At 35.3% G+C, this 18613-nt stretch overlaps 1 protein-coding gene across 3 annotated transcripts; it reads left to right on the forward strand.

The window, feature by feature from the left end:
* The first annotated feature begins 1939 nt into the window (after nt 1-1939).
* On the forward strand, nt 1940-18368 carry LOC142342279 (acid phosphatase type 7-like). 3 transcript variants are annotated; one of them, XM_075393564.1, is made up of 5 exons: nt 1948-2264; nt 2442-2747; nt 9206-9451; nt 10143-10591; nt 17587-18368. In XM_075393564.1, the coding sequence occupies exons 2-5, from the start codon at nt 2621-2623 to the stop codon at nt 18244-18246; spliced, it is 1482 nt and encodes a 493-aa protein (XP_075249679.1). In that variant the 5' UTR covers nt 1948-2264; nt 2442-2620; the 3' UTR covers nt 18247-18368. The 3 variants fall into 3 exon arrangements, with proteins under 3 accessions (XP_075249680.1, XP_075249679.1, XP_075249678.1); XM_075393565.1 differs by lacking the exon at nt 17587-18368 and adding an exon at nt 17470-17586 and having other exon boundaries at nt 1940-2747; XM_075393563.1 differs by having other exon boundaries at nt 1948-2747.
* The last annotated feature ends 245 nt before the right edge of the window (nt 18369-18613 follow it).

Here is an 18613-nt window from a genome sequence, read left to right on the forward strand (position 1 = left end):
TCTTATAAAAAAAAGGCAGACTGAAATTATTTCTATTTAAAAAACATAGTTTTTACTGAATATTTCAATCTCAGTTTATGCAAACTTTGAAAACCCTTCTTGACTGAAATTGTCAGTTTGCGCTTCTTTAAATAGCTTTTCATTGGTATTTTTCTGCAAATTTGTTGCTCTATGAAAACGTCTATTCTCTTGTGAAAACTACATTTGGACAGGTAGCCTGAAACTAACAGAGAATGAAGTTCAAAAATCCCCAAGACCTGAAAACGTCGAAGCAGCTTAACTTTGTCAATTAGTTTATGATCAAGTCCAATAAATGCACGTGGAAAACCGTTAGCAAGCGGAAAATTGTTTTCATCGAGCATGTCTAAATTTCTTGCCCCTCTAAGTTGCGTTCTTGAGTATATGGCTTTTGTCCAACATGTTGCGCTATTTATTTGTCCTTTTGCATTAACTGAATGTTACCCTCTTAAATCAGGTGCGATATCATTGTTCTCGAAACCTTCGAGGCAGAGTGCTTAGTTTGAAAGATTGAACTTAGACTTGAGGAAGTAAACGTCTATTTTGTGTCCTAAACTTACTTTCCTAATGTAGGACACCGAATTTAGGGGAAAAATGGACTTGGAGAAACCAGGGTACAAATTCTTTGGTCGCTAAAACTTGGAGGCACGTGCAATTAGCAATTAGCACGTGCAAAAGTTGAAAGCTAAGTTTTGCGGCCCTAACTTAGCGGCCCTAACTTAGCCTAACTTAGCGGCACTACCTTAGCGTTCTGCTCGAAGTAAGGAAACATAACTTTTGGCGGGGAGGCCAAACCCACCAACACTTTTGACTTTTCCCATCAAAACCTGAAACGAAAGCACTTGCCTTGCCTTTGGAAACGGGATCTCTCGAGAAAATGAAATTAGATGTTGCCAAACAGGGCAAAAATGGTCTCAGGATAGCAATGATTTCGATAGCGATGACGAATTGGATTAGAAATTGATTGAAATAGCTGAAAAACAGGAAAAAATTAGAAAAACTAACAAAAACTTCTCGTTTAATAATTTGCAAAATTGTGCTCTTAATTTCAATTTTAATTAAAGTTTAGCCTCCTTCGTACCCTTCTCTAAACAAGTTAGAACATGAAGCGCACACGTGTCAGGGCACTTAGTCCCTCGGGACGCTAAGATTCACGTGCTAACAGATACTTAGTTAGAAATCTAATTTTGGACACTTGAATCATACTGCTATAAATAATTGGTTGCTTTACTATCGGTGACAGAGACGATTGCTATATTTCAACTCCTCTACTTTTTAAAGAAGAATCTACAAAAATTTTCACTAAGCTGAAAAATTGTACTCTCAACCTCAACTTCAAATGATATTCAACACATTCGTACCCTTTGGTTTTATAAATACGTTAAAACTTTATCTTAGTCCCCTCGGGCCTTGTGCCGAGCATCCGGGCTCAAGCGCACTTGTGTCAGTGCACTAAGTCCCTCGGGCGACAAAAATTTTGTTCTAATATATACCTAGAGCATATATACTAGTCATCCTCACGCCTTGTGCCTGGCACTTAGGCACATCCCCCCCCCCGCAGTCAGGGCACTATGTCGCTGGGGCAATCAAAATTTTCTCTAACGCATAGTTAGCAAACAACTGCTTTTAGGGCCTCCTTGATTAAATTTAGGCATCGTTTCATTAGAATATCGCCTCGTCTGAAATCTTTCGTTACATTAATTAATTCGTTCACGCAAAAGTAGTTCTCTAAACCTTGCTTTTAATCATCTCTCGCTTCGACAACAATATTTGCATAAGTTGCTAATGATATAAATTGTCAGTGCCCAGTCAATACTACAAAACTTCATCCGATACCCTTTTCTCGCCACTGTTGTCATATTAAAACTGGTCAAAAAGTTGAATAAAAATATTACCACACGGTTATTATTGAAACCTCGAAGTTATTGAACAAATCGACTTCGACTTTGAGTTTGATTACTCCTGGATGGCGATAACCGGCATGTAGTAATACTCATTAGTAAAAGCCCGTGTTGGGCAATGATTTCTCAGAACTCGAGATCTGGGCTAACTCTATTCAACTGACCTTGACTTTTTACAAATCTTTTAAACTAAGATTGCAGCAAAATTGTCAAAAAATACTAGCAGAAACTTTATATCCGAGAGTATTTCCAAAACGGAATATATTTCTTAATATTCACAGTTGCCGATGAAGATTACTATGTTGACTTTTTGACCTCTTGTTCGTGTCAAAATGTGAACATGACGTGAGTGATCCTCAAAGTGGTAAATTATGGTCTGATTTTAGCATCATCAAATGGTCAAATGGTGGTTCATTACTTTGTACATCTAATTGTTCACGCTTTATCTGGCAACCAACAATTATCCAGATGAACCCTTAGGACCTCTCTTGTTGTATAGTAAACTGATCACTATGAGTTTAGAATGGTGTGAACAGTGGCCCGCCAGTTGCAAGTTGATCATGCCATGTTAATTTGACCTTTGAACTTATATCGAAACGAAGTCTTGATACTGATAAAAAGGAACACCGATTACTTCAAACCTGACTCAATTCCTTATCACTCATTTGGAACCCAAAGTACTCCTAACAACTTATTGGAAAATGAGGCAAGAACTGGAATTTTCTTCCTTATTTATATGGATGATTTTTTGCATCAGTGTGTCTTCTCAAAACAAGACTTCCGGACTTCCAAATGCGAGACCGCAACAAATACATATTAGCTGCACAGGTATGTTGGGTTATATTCGAGGCCAATCTTGCAGAACGCATATCTGTAGAAATATCTTTTAAATGCTATTATATCTTTGTGGTAAAAGAGTGACGATAATACATTGGAAAACGCTAATTAGAGTTTAGAGATTGTTGACAAAACTTAAGCAAGTTCTTCTTACGGGCTGAGTTATAATAAATCCAATTGTTTTTTGTTGGTTGAGTCCTTCTAATTATCAGAGGGCTGATCATGTCTCATTTAGCTAAAGTAAAAGTAGGCCGACGTAAAAGCAAGCCGAAAGTGATGTACTAGTTATGTAGTCTTTCAGAAATAATACACTGTTAACCGTTAGATTCAAGACTGCGGATAATAATTGCATAACTTATGATGTATTCCAGTGCAATATGGAAACAAAATTTAAGTCATTTTAAAGAGATTTTTCGAGCCTCAGCCGACAGCTGTTCATGGTCATGCCTCCTCATCCGGGCAAATTAGCGCGATGAAGCGTGCCCAGAGGACTGCGGGGACAATATTTGATACGGGTATCCTGGAAATTTTTGGATTACTTGACCTCTTTTTCAGAATTCGGCTTACTTGCATATCGACTTGCTGGCCTATCGACTAGCATACCTATCGGCTTGTTTGACCGCATTATCGATATGCCACACTGATCTGAGTGTCATTATGTACAGCAGTACTGATTCATGACGGTGTAAGAGCAGTAGATCGAAAGCGAAAAATGAGATAGTATATCAAAAAATAAATCATTCAATTTCCGTATTAGCAAATCAGATTTAAGCGCTCACATAAATTACAGCGCATAACATGTTCAGTCGTGATATGTTTCTCGGCTGCTTTAGATTCATATCAGGTCGCACGGGCTACTAATGCATGGCCATGGCTCTGGAGGCATGGTGATATGCTGTAATTTTATGCTAGCTCGCAAAAGTGCTTAATTTCAGCCAGTGAGAAGAGAATATTTTCGTTCTAATGTCTCAATTTTTCTCTTTTCGACTTATTCTTTTTTCGATCTATTGTCCGAACAGCATTGAAGATAATTTAATAGTAACTTGAATGAGTATATAATTAAGGTATCATAAAAATTGGTTGTTTTCACCGTACGTTCAGAATAGTTTTAGTTTTAAAATTTTGCACTGAAATTTTGCATTAAAAATATCAAAATTTATTTTCGAATTTTGGTTTATATGCAATTTTCAATCATGGTTATGTGTTTTTACAAAAATGATTCATTTCCAAAATTGTATACGAAGAATCTTTTCAACAATTGCCCCTTTAGCAAAACGTGGTCTATTCTTCAATCGAATTTTATTGAGCGAATAATTAACCAATTAGTGACAAAAAATAGTTTTCCACGTGTGCGCATGTTAAATTAATACAATAAAACACTCCTTGGAATAAAATGCAAAAATAATTTCTAACTGGGCACACTTCACGGCCTCGTCGCAATGACCGACCCGCGATTTCCACATTACATCCCACAGCGCATGAGAGGCATAGTCGTGAACAGCGGTCAATAATTGAGCTGAAACTGATATTCGGATATCTGAACTCTAGACCAAGTAATATTGAGCTGAAGTAGAGCACAGAGGGGGGCGATTCTCTACGGGGTACCGAAGGTGGGAGCAATTTTTGGAAAGATCTGGTACCAGTAAAACTACTAGTTAGATAATAAAAAATGCACTAAAAAATCTGGCCATTTTAAAACAAAATTTCATTTTTTTTACAGTTCTATAATGGCATTTGTTAACTACCTGTGACTATGCTCAGTTTATTAACTTCAAATGAACTACATCCAAACACCCATCCACTCTATCTATAAATTGCCAACAACCCCTCCTCTCCAGCCCAACTCCACAAATTCTCTCAGTAGGCTGATTACAAACCCCATCTGAACAATATATTACCTGCTCCTGGACTAACAATATTATATTGAGTCTAAAAAAGGGTTAAAGCTGTTTCACAGGTTTTCTTAAAAAGACTTAAATCTGATACAAAGAAATATTGTGATGAAAAACGTCTTCTCCTCTAACTATTTACGGCGCTTTTTTGCAAGTTCCCTCTGGAAGACCTCGAAATTAAAATTTCGGAGTGGATTTGACAAATGTCTCAGATTTTTAACTGTATGATTTTTTTTAATTAATAGTGGGGAATAGTGTGAATAACCGCGTGGTCAAGAATAACCGCGTGGAAAATAAGTATTTTTCTGGTGGAAGCTGTCAAATTCCGACAACGTAACCGTCGCGTTTTGCCTGGGTTAGCCTCAAAATTACTTAGTCATCTCCTCAAATATGAGATAAATCACTCGCTTTAAATGTCAAGCCTGTCACTGTATAAAAATTTTGCTTTGGCTAGAATTTTTAATTTCTCTCAAACGAACCTTCTCTAGGGTTTGAAAATAGGTTACTGCATAGTTTCTAGTGGTAATTTCAACATTTTAACATCACGCATTTTAGCAGTTTTTTGACAAAAGATTTAATTTTTTTCACTTTTTTGAAATTTGTTTTTCATTAATCGCATCTTCCCAGACGCAGGGGCCAGAAACCGTAACAATAAGTTACTGAAAATATTTTATTGGCCATGGAAGAGTTTTCAACATGCATACTTATGCATGGCCATGACTCTGGAGGCATGGTGATATGCTGTAATTTCATGCTAGCTCGCAAAAGCGCTTAATTTCAGCCAGTGAGAAGAGAATATTTTCGTTCTAATGTCTCAATTTTTCTCTTTTCGACTTATTGTTTTTTCGATCTACTGTCCGATCAGCATTGAAGATAATTTAATAGTAACTTGAATGAGTATATAATTAAGGTATCATAAAAATTAGTTGTTTTCACCGTACGTTCAGAATAGTTTTAGTTTTAAAATTTTGCACTGAACATCATTAAAAATATCAAAATTTATTTTCGAATTTTGGTTTATATGCAATTTTCAATCATGGTTAATCACTAGCTTTAAATGTCAAGCCTGTCACTGTATAAAATTTTTGCTTTGGCTAGAATTTTTAATTTCTCTTAAACGAACCTTCTCTAGGGTTTGAAAATAGGTTACTGCATAGTTTCTAGTGGTAATTTCAACATTTTAACATCACGCATTTTAGCAGTTTTTTGACAAAAGATTTAATTTTTTTCACTTTTTTGAAAATTATTTTTCATTAATCACATCTTCCCAGACGCATGGGCCAGAAATCGTAACAATAAGTTACTGAAAATATTTTATTGGCCATGGAGCAGTTTTCAATATTTGAATATCAAAAATTTTATAAATTTTTTTTTTATAAAACTTCATTTTTTTCAATTTTTTTTGAAAACTTTCGTAGTTTCATAGGTTTCTCCAGCCTCAAGAGCTGAGGAACTTTCTCTAGGGTTGAACAAAAGGTTACTGTATAGTTTCTAAACGCAATCGAAAATTTTTCCAAGATTTCAACAACATGAATTTTAGCATTTTTTTTTTTACAAAAATTGCAATCTTATTTCAATTTTTTGACATTCATTGTCATTATTCAGGCTTTTCAGCTTAACGGAAAATCTCCTTTAGGCTTTGATAATAAGTCACTAGTATATGTTTCTGGCCATGGATTGGTTTTCAACTTTTATTATCACAAACTTTAGCAACTTTTTATGCAACTTGCAACTTTTTTTCAACTTTTTTGAATCTTTTTGAATATTTCATCATTTTTTGGCACCAGGGTCCTAGGGAACTCCAAGGTTTGATGATAATCTGTCGCATAGTTTCCAGAGTCAATGGAATGGTTATCAATATTTTAAGGACTCCAGCTTTAGCAGTTTTTTGATAACATTTAATTTTTTTTTTCAAATTTTCGGAAAATTATTATCATGTTCCAAGTTTATGGATCATTATGAGCCAATGAAACTATCTAAAGATTGAAATGGGGATACTGGATAGTCTTTTGAGACAATGAAATGTTTTTGACAATTTTATTATCTTGAATTTTAGCATGTTTTTAAAGTTTGCGATTGGTTTCATTTTATTGAATATTTTTGTCCTTTTCTGAGTTTAACAATAATTGCTGACCAACGAAGTTTTTCAAGTCTTGCAGATGGGTTACTTGACATAATCCTAGATTTAAAAAAAAGTTTTAAACATTTTCACTGCGAAATCTGGAGGCTTTTCTTTTACAAATTCTTTTGCAAACTTTAAAATAACAATTTTTTATTTGATTTATTTACTAACAGGGCTAGAAAAATAAAAGTTGCAGAGTCGAATCGAACAAAAGCTAGCCTCATTAAACCATAACTAGCTACTGACGAAGCCAACCGGTCGCAGGTTGTTTGAGAGCAATTCGCCCGACGCTAGTCGGTTATGTTTATTTTTCAGCTTTTTAAAGTAGATTGTCTGTTTGCAAGAATCCTGCAAGAGAAAATTTGTTGGCAATATCTTACAAGATAAACTTTTTCTTGCAACATATTGCAAGATCAGTTTTTTTGAAAGAATCTTGCAAGATAAACTTGGTCCAACACAAATATGCTAAAAAATATAGTTTGCCACTTCTCTCCATCAATGCTTTATTGGGGAGCTAAATCAACAGCAGATCTTCAGAATAGAAATCAAGTAGAAGTGTCGTATAGCCGCCCCCCCCCTTCCCATACATAATCTCAACTATTTTTTTCAAGGTCACAAAGAAATTTGAACTACGCATTTTTTATCAAAAATTGCTGCCCACTACGATCTTGTTTTTTCAAGTATGACCTATTTCAATATGACTCATTCAATATATTCTGTGAAATTTAGAGGTCCTACTTGAAAAAAAAAAACAGTTAATGATGAGTTTTTGCTTCTTGATTTCATACATCAAAATTTAATAAAAGCTTTGTTCATTTGTAAACACTTATTTGGTTGCAAACATTTGACTACATATGGTCGAGGCGCTCGTTTATTTCCAATAAAGGTCTAGTCAAGCCGAAGATTTTGGACTGGGCGTAATTAAGTATGAATTTTACTTCGACTCTTGTAGTTGTCTCACTTGTTATAAAAAGTCTGGCAGCTCAAACACAGGACAATTATTGTTCAGGCCTGACTTTTAGTTCTTGAACAGTATTAGTACTCTCCAAGTTCATGAACAAGGAAGCGACCCCAAGAGGTTAATATGTTAACATAATAACATGAAAACTCAATTTCTCAAACTGAAAGCTATAGAAAATGTTAGACTATTTTGGGGATTTAAATTGCTTACAAACCTTATTCATTGCTTCAAATTAAAAGACACTGCCTGGAAACGTTGACGGAAAACGTGAGTTAAGAGATAACCAGGAAACAAGAGGAGCAGAAAAGGCGGATCTAAACAATCACGTCAATTCACTTTGCTGTTTTGTTGTTTATTTTATTTGGAGATAGAGTATAGTCCAATTTTTTGCAAGTGCTCCGCTCTCAATTCTCCTACAGTTGTTTGTTTGGATTCTGTTTGCTGTTTTGTTGTTCAGTTTTTTTGCTAGTGCTCTGCTCAATTCTCCTATAGTTGTTTGTTTGCTTAAAGTTTGCTGTTTTGGTTGTTTAGTTTTATTTGGAGATGGTGTTTGGTCTGTTTTTTTGCTAATGTTCAGCTCAATTCTCCTATAATTGTGAAACGGAGGAGGGGAATACACCCAGAGCATGCTAGAAAAGTCTCAAAAAGTCGTCTTGAGTTTCAACTTGTCTTGAGAAAATATTTCGACACTACATCAGCTATTCCATCAGTTCTCTTGTTCGACGCATAACAAGACCGTGGTTGACTTTAGTAAGCTATGAAAAGATTGTAGCTCGACCCATGAAAAGACCGTGCTCGGCTTAAATTGACTATGATCAGACCTTGCCTCATTTCATTATCAGAATTTGGCTCGATCAAATTGGGGCATGATCTGACTTCGGATCGTTTTATAATCAGCCTTTAGCTCGTTCAAAATTGGCAATGATCATACATTGGCTAGTTCTATGATCAGACTTCGGCTCATTCAAAATTGGCCATGATCAGACTTTGCCATGTTCACAATTGGCCATGATCAGACTTTAGACAGACTGAGGACATGTCCTCAACCGTTTAATTTCGAACGCACGGCATGAAAATATTTATTGATCACAGTTATATAATCAAAAATCTCTAATCTGCCTGTATCTTATGGTGAGAGCTCCAGGTAAGTACTATTTCGGTTACAGGGAAAGCTGGTTCTAGCCAATGAAATCTCTATGTGAGAAAAATTTAGGTTGATTGCTTGTTTTGTACTGTAACTCGTTAACCCCTTTGACAAGTTGGAGAGGCTTCGGGTGTCTTGTTCACGTCTGTCCTGACATTTCCACTTCCGCTGTGTCTCTTATCAGGACCATACTCATTTCATATACAAAGCTAATTACTGTTGAGAGCCGCTGAGATATAGGCTCTCCTCTCATGAGTTAAAAATATAGCTCTTGTCAATAAACAATATAAGATGATAAATGTTTTCTTATCAGATCAATACTGATTACAGGCGATATTTCGTCCATGTTTGTTACGTGGACTTCTCTGGGTATGGAGGGTGATGGGTACGTGCACTACAGGAAAGAGGGATCCACACATATTCACACAATCCGCGCACACAAGACTGCCTTAATACATACCAACAGATTTGACCCTATCAGCTCTAATGGAACTGCGAGAGACAATGGAAGACATGAAAGAGTCACTTATGTGTTCAAGGCCGCAATGCATCATTTAGAACCATCTACACGATATGGTAAGTCCGCCTCTGGTCAAGATCTAGACTTTATGTCGATTCCAAAATATGTTGCAACCCGGGTTGATGCGTTGGCCAAATCGCCCCCGCTAAGAATGCATGAATTGCGATGCAAGAACTGTGGTGAAAAAAAAATTCATCGCTATAAACCGCAATCCGTACAAAAATTAGAAAACAAATCCATACCACTAATTCACCACACTACACGCTGTAAATAAGATTTTTTCCCAGCATTTTTTTCACTGCATTTCTTACATTGTTTTCCTGCGAATCCTCGACCCTTGGGTGCACTTGCTGCTTTTGACAATCTAAAAGCTTTGGTCATTTTTCTATGATCCATGCACATGACTAATAAGAGATCACAGAAATCATGTACGATCTTGTATGTTGATCCTATGATGTCTGTCCGAGTAGCACCAATGACTACTAAGATTTTTGTATCATAAGCATTCCGGTCAGTCAAATGTTTGCGACTTTGACTAAAATCACTCGTACTGGCTAAATCTTCAAGAGTTTTCCATTTTACCAAAGTGTCTTTTACCAAATTTATTTTGTCGAGCATGGCAATTTACTGGTAACTTTTGTCAATCAGAATTTTTATCCATAGTAAGAGTTTGAGGCCAATATTTGACTCAGAATAAACCATTTGATTTCGAAGAAAACAAAATTGTCTAGATCAATATTGTTTCAGTTTACAAAGTTCAGACATGGGTCCACCAATCTGATGAGTTTGCATTTCGGTCGTTTGCCTCAAGCGCCGATTTCAAACCAAGAATTGCAATATTTGGTGACCTTGGGACACATCAGAACACCTCAATGCCAAGTCTAATCAACATGACCAATAAGAATCAACTGGACATGGTTATACACAACGGTGACATAGCTTACGATCTTGACCATAACTTTGGGCATAACGGGGACGCCTTCATGAATTTGATCCAACCGATAGCTACTAAGATTCCCTATAATTTCGGACCCGGTAATCATGAAAGCTACAACAACTTTAGCGAATTCAGAGGTCGTTTTAGTTCACCTGGACCGAGTGTCTTTTACCATAGTTTTGATGTGGGTCCAATCCATTTTATAATTTACACGACCGAAATCTACATTTTCAAGGAATATGGAACAAGTCAGATAGAGGTAAATTTGATTTAGAAGCCCTCCCTTTAAAGATACACGCGTTCAAACATTTTCATTTAGCACGCGTTGTGGTCCTATGTGCTTGGGTTTTTTGCAGTGTCTATCGCCTTTTAACCCCATTTAATTGCAACCCTTATCTTCTCACATCATTTAATCCATCCCTTTATCAGTGCACCCTGATTGTGATTCTTGATTAATTGCTCTCCAGCGAAGTTTGAAGCAATTATTGTTAAGGTATTGGTCTTTTTCATGCAAAATTTTTGCTGATTTTTCGAGTGAGTTTTACGCTCTTTACTTTTTAACTTTCCGTTATCTAATAAATGTTGCTCTAATTTGCAAGTATCAGCAGCTCAACTCAAGTGACGCTAAAGCCTACTGAAAAGTGAGCTAAAATTGGTGTAGGTTTTCACTATAATTTTTATTAGTGGTTATTTTGGTGTATAATAACCTGTATTGACGTCATTTGAAGTCTCCTTTTGTGGTTTCTGTTACTCCCATCCTCCCCAACTGAAACAAGTTGCATTATATTTCAGCTCCCACTGTTCGTTCGAGAGCAATGCTTCCGACGCTAGTCAGTGATGTTTCTTTCTTTAATGAAAAGATGAAAGGGTTTTACAATAGAAATATCGACAAGTTGGCGTCGACAAAAAGAAAAGGACAAAATATTTTTTCACGTTTTGTCCTTTGATCAAAAGTAAGTGTTGTGGATAATAGTGACGGAAATCTCCAGTTTCGAAGAAAGTTTGAACTGGTTTTGATTATTGTTACTGTTTGTAGCAATTATATTAGTCCTGTCGGTCTTTTTTTATAAGATTTTTCGCTTGATCAATTTTTTGTCCGACTCATTTGACTTTTCTTCCTCAAAAACGAGATCAACAGGTAGCACCCACTGGGTATAAATTGCTCTCAGAGCTTTTCAGCTCTGTTTCAGCTCAAACTGTTTCGGAGACTTATATATATGGTGTGAACGGCAATTCTTAGAGGTTGAAGACACCCCCAGTTTTGACCCCCCACTATTGCCTCAACCCCCAACCACCGCGTTGTTGCCCCGACCCCACTGTTGCTCCAGCACCCTGGCTGGCTACTGATGAACAACCGCTCGCTGAAAACACGCAAAATTATACTATTTTTTAGCAATTTTTCTTCAAGCATTTTGAAAATTTTTGTCATTCTTTGAGTTTTATCATCCCTAGGTGTCAATGAACCTCCTCTAGGGTTTGAAAGAAGTGCATAGCTTCTATTGGAAGGAAGTGAAATGATTTGAAACTTTTAACATCGTGAATTTTAGCATCTTTTGGAGAAATGTGCAATTTTTTTCAATTTTTTTTTAGATTAATTTTTCATTATTCACGTCTTTCCAGAGGCAGGGGCCAGAAAGTTTCCTTAGAGTTTGATAATAAGATAACAAAAAAATTTATTTGCCATGGATCAGTTTTCAACTTTTTAATATGGCAAATATTAGCAACTTTTAGATAAAACTTTTCTAATGTTTTTTTGAAAATTTTTTTCGTTTTTTAGTCCTCTCTAGCCTCAAGGGCCACTCTGTAACTTTTAGGTATAATGGAAAAAGTTTCAGGATTTTAAGATCTCGAATTTCAGCATTTTTTTAAAAAAACCTTGCAATTTTTCTAATTTCGTTTTTACAATTTTTGTCAATATTCAGATTTTTTCAACCTCAGGGGTCAGAAAACCTCCTTTAGGGTTTGATAATAAGTTACTGAAAATTGTTTTTGGCCATGAATTAGTTTTCAACTTTTTAATATAGCAACTATTTTTATAAAACGTGCAATTTTTTTCAACTTTTTTGAAATTTTTTGTCGTTTTTTATGTTTCTCCAGCCTCAAGGCCACACAACCTCCTCTCGGGTTTCATATTAGGTTACTGCATAGTTTCTAGATGTAAGGAATTTTTTTCAAGATTTTAATATCACGAATTTAGGCAGTTTTTTAAAAAACAAATTTGCAATTTAAAGTTTCTTGAGTCCTTTTGATTTTTTTGCAGTCACCAGTGTTCAAGAGACCACCTCCAAGGTATGATAATAAACTGCTACATAGTTTTTAGCATTAATGGAGTGGTTAACAATATTTGTATGACTCCAGTTTTTGCATTTTTTGGACAAGATTTAAGTTTCAAATTTTCGGAAAATTGTAATCATGTTCCGAGTTTATGGATCTTGAGCCAGTGAAACTATTTTAAATCCGATGAAACAATTTAGGAGCCAGTGAAACTATTTGAAGCTTGAAATAGGGATACTGGATAGTCTTTTGAGACAATGAAATGGTTTAGAAGATTTTAATATCTTGATTTTTAGCAGGATTTTAAAGTTTGCGATTGGTTTCATTTTTTTGAATATTTTTGTCTTTTTCTGAGTTTAACGATCATTACTGGCCGACGAAACTTTTTAAGTCTTGCAGATGGGTTACATGACAAAAAAACCAGAAACAGAAATTGGTTTTGAACATTTTGTACTGCAAAATCCGGAAACTTTCCTTTTAATTTTTGCAATAGTTTGCAAATTTTTAAAATATCAGTTTTTTTATTTGCTTTATTTACTACAGGGTTAGAAAAAAAATTGCAGAGTTTAATCAAGCTAAAGCTAATTTCACTAAACCGTGTCTAGCTACTGACAAAGTCACCCGCCCGCCGGTCATTTGAGAGCAATTCGCCCGACGTTAGTCGGTTATGTTATACAATTTTCATACCTTTAGGTACCTTCCGCTAGAAATTCCTTGTCTGAAATTTTTTGAAATTCCTTGTCTGATTTCAGTAAAAACTAAAAAAACACATTTCATAACAGCACAATTATCAAAATTGGTCTTCAGAATTGATGGTGATTGATTTCTGTTAAGAAAAGATTTATAACGTAATACGAAAAAAGTGCCTGCTAAGTTTCAGTTTTCTCAATTTAATTCCATTGACGTAGTAAAATTATTTTAATTTAGAAAATCCTGATCATCACAAAGATTCAACTATTGAGAGTAGCACAAACACAATGTCGAACATTAAAAAAACAATACTGTCTGATTGTTCCAACTGCAATTTTCTGAAATAAAGTATAGAGTATTGTGCAATCTCCATAAAATTGTCCCTTGGAAATTGATTTCTAATTAACAACTCAAATTAAATATGAACTCTGTAAAATAGCAGTGTGACTGAACTTTTGCTCAAATGACTAAAATATCACCCCAAAACCCTTATAAACTAAGTTGTTTAGAAGCTAGGTCTGTTGCAATGGTTTGTCTTAGAAATGCCTATTTAAACTTTTAATTCTCTCAAACAAAATTTGTGACAATTATATTAGTCTTGTGCTCTCTTTTCAAGCAATTTTTTGCCTGACTGATTTTTCGTGTGACCCATTTGACTTTTCGTCCTCAAAATCAGAATACACAGGTAGCACCAGGAGGGAACGGAAGCACCTGGGGGTAGCACCATAAGGGCATCGCTCTCACCGCTTGATACCCCCCAAATCCACTCTTCCTTCCCCTAATGCTAAAATCCCTATGCCCGAGCTTGCTATTACCGAAGCCATAGGCTTGCTGGTTGTTTGAGAGCAATTTTCCGGAGGTTGGTCGGTTGTGTTCTAAAGTTTTGCAACTTGTGCTGATTGGGAGAAATTTTTAAATGAGTAATCTGAAAACTAAACATTTATTTAACTATAAGTCTATTATAGCGCCCCTATTACAATTCAAAGAACTTGAATTGTATTGGGGTGCTGTCTTTTTTTTAATTTTTAAGATCTGTTCACACATTTTCAGGATTTTCGAAGTCAAATCGGAGAAGTGATTTTGTTCACGCCGAAACAGGAAGTAGAGCAAAAAAGAGAGTGGTTTCGCGGCGTAAATTTTTCTGCTTTTTTTAAAGTTGAGTGAGAAAACGTTGTTTGAAAAAAAATTCGCTTTCTCGCTAGTGGTTTTATTGTTCACAATAGGCAATTTCACTTTGATTTTTACTCTCTTTTGTTCGATCTTTTGGATCGCATGTTTTTCAAAATTGGTTTCCCAATCGGTTCATATATCGTTCTAGGTATATAAGTTTTGTTTGAACCAAATTTCACTTCTGGTGAGGATTTTTTTTGTTCACATGCGGCTTTTTGACATTGATTTTCTGCTTTTTTTATTTTTTGATCTGATTTTTTTTAGAAATGATTTTCCAAATTCACTCATAATCCGTTCTAGGCCTAGTTTTTTGTTTAGTCATTAAAAATTCTTTGAATTGTACGTCAAGATTTGTCCTCTAATGTTTTTTTTTACAATTCAAAGAATTTGAATTTTATTGGGGCGCTGTATTTTTTTTTAAGATCTGTTCACACATTCTCATGATTTTTGAAGTCAAATTGGAGTAGTGATTTTGGTCACGCCGAAACAAGGAACGGACCGAAAAAGCGAGTGGTTTTGCGGCGTAAAATTTTTTCTTTAATTTTGAAGTACATTGAGAAAACAGTGTTTGAACAAAAATTCGCTTTCTCGCTTGTGGTTTTTTGTTCACATGCGGCTATTTCACTTTGATTCCTACTCTTTTTTTATTTTTTCGATTGGATTTTTTTCTAAATGGTTATTACAATCCATTCATAGTCCTTTCTAGGTCTATTTTCTCGAAAAAGCAGTCAGGCATTTTTTTGCCTGACTGATTTTTTGTGTGACCCATTTGACTTTTCGTCCTCAAAATCAGGAAACACAGGTAGCATCAGGAAGGAACGGAAGCACCTGGAGGTAGCACCATAAGGGCACCGTTCTCACCGCTTGACACCCCTCAAATCCACTCTTCCTTCCCCTAATGCTAACATCCCTATGCCCGAGCTTGCTAATACCGAAGCCATAGGCTTGTTGGTTGTTTGAGAGCAATTTTCCGGACGTTGGTCGGTTATGTTCTAAAGTTTTGCAACTTGTGCTGATTGGGAGAAATTTTTAAATAAGTAATCTGAAAACTAAACGTTTATTTAACTGTAAGTCTATTATAGCGCCCCTATTACAATTCAAGGAACTTGAATTGTATTGGGGTGCTGTCTTTTTTTTAATTTTTAAGATCTGTTCACACATTTTCAGGATTTTCGAAGTCAAATCGGAGAAGTGATTTTGTTCACGCCGAAACAGGAAGAAGAGCAAAAAAGAGAGTGGTTTCGCGGTGTAAATTTTTTCTGCTTTTTTTAAAGTTGAGTGAGAAAACGTTGTTTGAAAAAAAACTCGCTTTCTCGCTTGTGGTTTTATTGTTCACAATAGGCAACTTCACTTTGATTTTTACACTTTTTTCGATTTTTTGGATCGGATAATTTTCAAAATGGTTTTCCCAATCGGTTCATATATCGTTCTAGGTGTATAACTTTTGTTTGAACCAAATTTCACTTCTGGTGAGGGTTTTTTTGTTCACATGCGGCATTTTGACATTGATTTTCTGCTTTTTTTATTTTTGATCTGATTTTTTGTAGAAATGGTTTTCCAAGTTCACTCATAATCCGTTCTAGGCCTAGTTTTTTGTTTAGTCATTAAAAATATTTTGAATTGTACCTCAAGATTTGTCCTGTAATGTTTATTTTACAATTCAAAGAATTTGAATTTTATTGGGGCGCTGTCTTTTTTTTAAGATCTGTTCACACATTTTCATGATTTTTGAAGTCAAATTGGAGTATAGATTTTGGTCACGCCGAAACAAGAAATGGAGTGAAAAAGCGAGTGGTTTTGCGGCGTGAATTTTTTTTGCTCCAATTTTGAAGTAGAGTGAGAAAACAGTGTTTGAACAAAAATTCGTTTTCTCGCTAGTGGTTTTTTGTTCACATGCGGCAATTTCACTTTGATTCTTATCCTTTTTTTATTTTTTCGATTGGATTTTTTTTCTAAAGTGTTATTCCAATCCGTTCATAGTCCGTTCTAGGTCTAATTTTCTGTTTAACCAATGAAAATTCTTTGAATTGTACGTCCTGCTATGTTTTTTTTACTTCGTCTAATAAAAAATTTTTCGCTTTACTTTAGTTCACAGCTTCTTCACCATTTTGTGTGAAAATGTTTTGACTTCTCTAGGCTGCCTCTTCTCTCATTCTGCTCAAATTATTTTTAGACAGCAGTTGCTCAGCAAAGCAGTTCAAAATGAACAGAGTCAGTATCAAAAAACGAAGTCAGAAATAGAAATGGGAGAAACCCATAACGACCAATTTTAGATGCCCGTTACTCAAACTTTGTTCTCAATTACAATATTTAATGCTTACTGGTATTGATACTGGCCCATGTGTCTTCTCACTCCAATACAGGAGTATGTTCAGTTCCAAAATGACATCAAAAGATTTCGCACTTTAAAATTGTTTTTGTGTACAAAAATCATTTATTTTATTAGTTTTTTCTTTCAATGCCAATCTTGGTTATGGGAATCAAACGGCGTCTATTTTCCGGCAAACTGTCGGGTATGTTTTTATCACGCGTCAATTCTGAATTTAAGAGTTTAATTTTTGTACTTCTATACTTTTGCATACCTCAAAAAACTTTTAAAGAAAGATCTGCGAGGTATTGTTCTAGAAACTCAGCAAGTCAAACTTCAGCACTTATTTCTTGTTTTTAAATCAGCTGCCTTTGATTTTTTTGACACTTTTTACTTCTTTGTCTTCAAATTAAAAAGCTTGGGCAACGTCAGTCGTCGCAATTGGTGAAATTTTAGACACCAATAACATGATTGACAGTTTTTTATACCAAGCTAACGTTAAAAATGTAAGCTTTGATTACAAGATTTTGTCGATATCACTGTTACCCTATTGGTAAATATACGTTCAAAATGTGAATTTCAAAGTTATTATTTTGTCGATATATCTATTTTGCCTTGTTGAAAAATACTACTAACATTAATGACATTTTTTACTATAAGGGTTAATTTGATGCAATTATCTAAAATCTATTTAGGTAATAATGCTTGCATGTTTTGTACGTGCAAAGTGGAGTTTCTCAGAAATAGCTCAGCTTTGAGTTGGAACCCCGCACTGCAATATAAAAGTGGATTTAAGCCTTACCGTTTTTTAGTCTCAGTACAACTGGTTGGCTTACGACCTCGCCAATGCTAACAAACCCAAAAATCGAAAACAGCGACCTTGGATTGTTGTTTTGGGTCATCGGCCTATGTATTGCAGTAACAAAAATGACCCAGACTGTGAACGAAACAACATTTTACGAACTGGAATTGACAGAAAGTTGAATCTCGAAGAACTATTTTATAAACATCACGTCGACGTAATATTATGCGGGCATAAGCATGACTACGAACGATTATTCCCCATGTACAAATACATGCACCAAAAAATGAAGGACCCAAACTTTTACCTAAATCCAAAATTCCCAGTTCAGGTAATATCTGGGAGCGCAGGGCTTAAAGAGAAATTGCCTTTTACGGAACCAAAACCTGATTGGAGCGCTGTGAGAAATACCGACAGAGGTTTTACGATTGTGAGAGTTGTTGATAGAGCCACGTTAGAACTGAAGCAATTTTCAGCGGAGAAGAACATCTTTGTCGACAAATTTGTCATTCACAAATCGAAGTTTGAACATTTGATTGATGACTTTCGAACAAGGACATCCATATCTGGTTTAAGAATGGCAAATACTTTCCAAAGGAAGACATCGTCGTCAAATTATGACATCAAATCTCATATTTTGTTCACACCCGTTCTTAGAACGCTGTTTTAGAAGACACGTTGCGTTGAAAACTGAAACCTTGTTAGAATAAAAAAGAAAACATTTTTAAACAGACAAAAGTTATTATTTAATTTAAACCAATTTTTCCACTGAATAAACGTGCAATAATATTATTTTGATTTTCGGACGGACGGTAGAGCAGATTAAAAAAACCCTCCCAAACTAGATAGTTCTATTGGATCATTGTCACTCACCGCAAAAGTACAAAAACGCGAATTTTTAATATGAGTACAATAAATGAAAAAGAAAAGTTCATTGACTGCAAGTAGATCTGATTGGGTTCAGTTTATGTTATCTAACTGTCTTGTAGCCCAAATGAGAACAGTCCTCAGAAAATTTTAGAAGTTACGTCAGAACC

This window comes from Convolutriloba macropyga, chromosome 7 (genome assembly GCF_964194025.1).
Source record: "Convolutriloba macropyga chromosome 7, txConMacr16.3, whole genome shotgun sequence".
NCBI classification, from domain to species: domain Eukaryota; kingdom Metazoa; phylum Xenacoelomorpha; order Acoela; family Convolutidae; genus Convolutriloba; species Convolutriloba macropyga.

What these genes read in the sequence shown, in the direction of transcription:
- LOC142342279 (XM_075393563.1), top strand. Translation starts at nt 2,621, where the DNA reads ATGAGGCAAGAACTGGAATTTTCTTCCTTATTTATATGGATGATTTTT. An exon ending in AATACATATTAGCTGCACAG is followed by an intron (nt 2,748 to 9,205) that starts GTATGTTGGGTT and finishes TACTGATTACAG; the next exon opens with GCGATATTTCGTCCATGTTT. An exon ending in AGAACCATCTACACGATATG is followed by an intron (nt 9,452 to 10,142) that starts GTAAGTCCGCCT and finishes ATATTGTTTCAG; the next exon opens with TTTACAAAGTTCAGACATGG.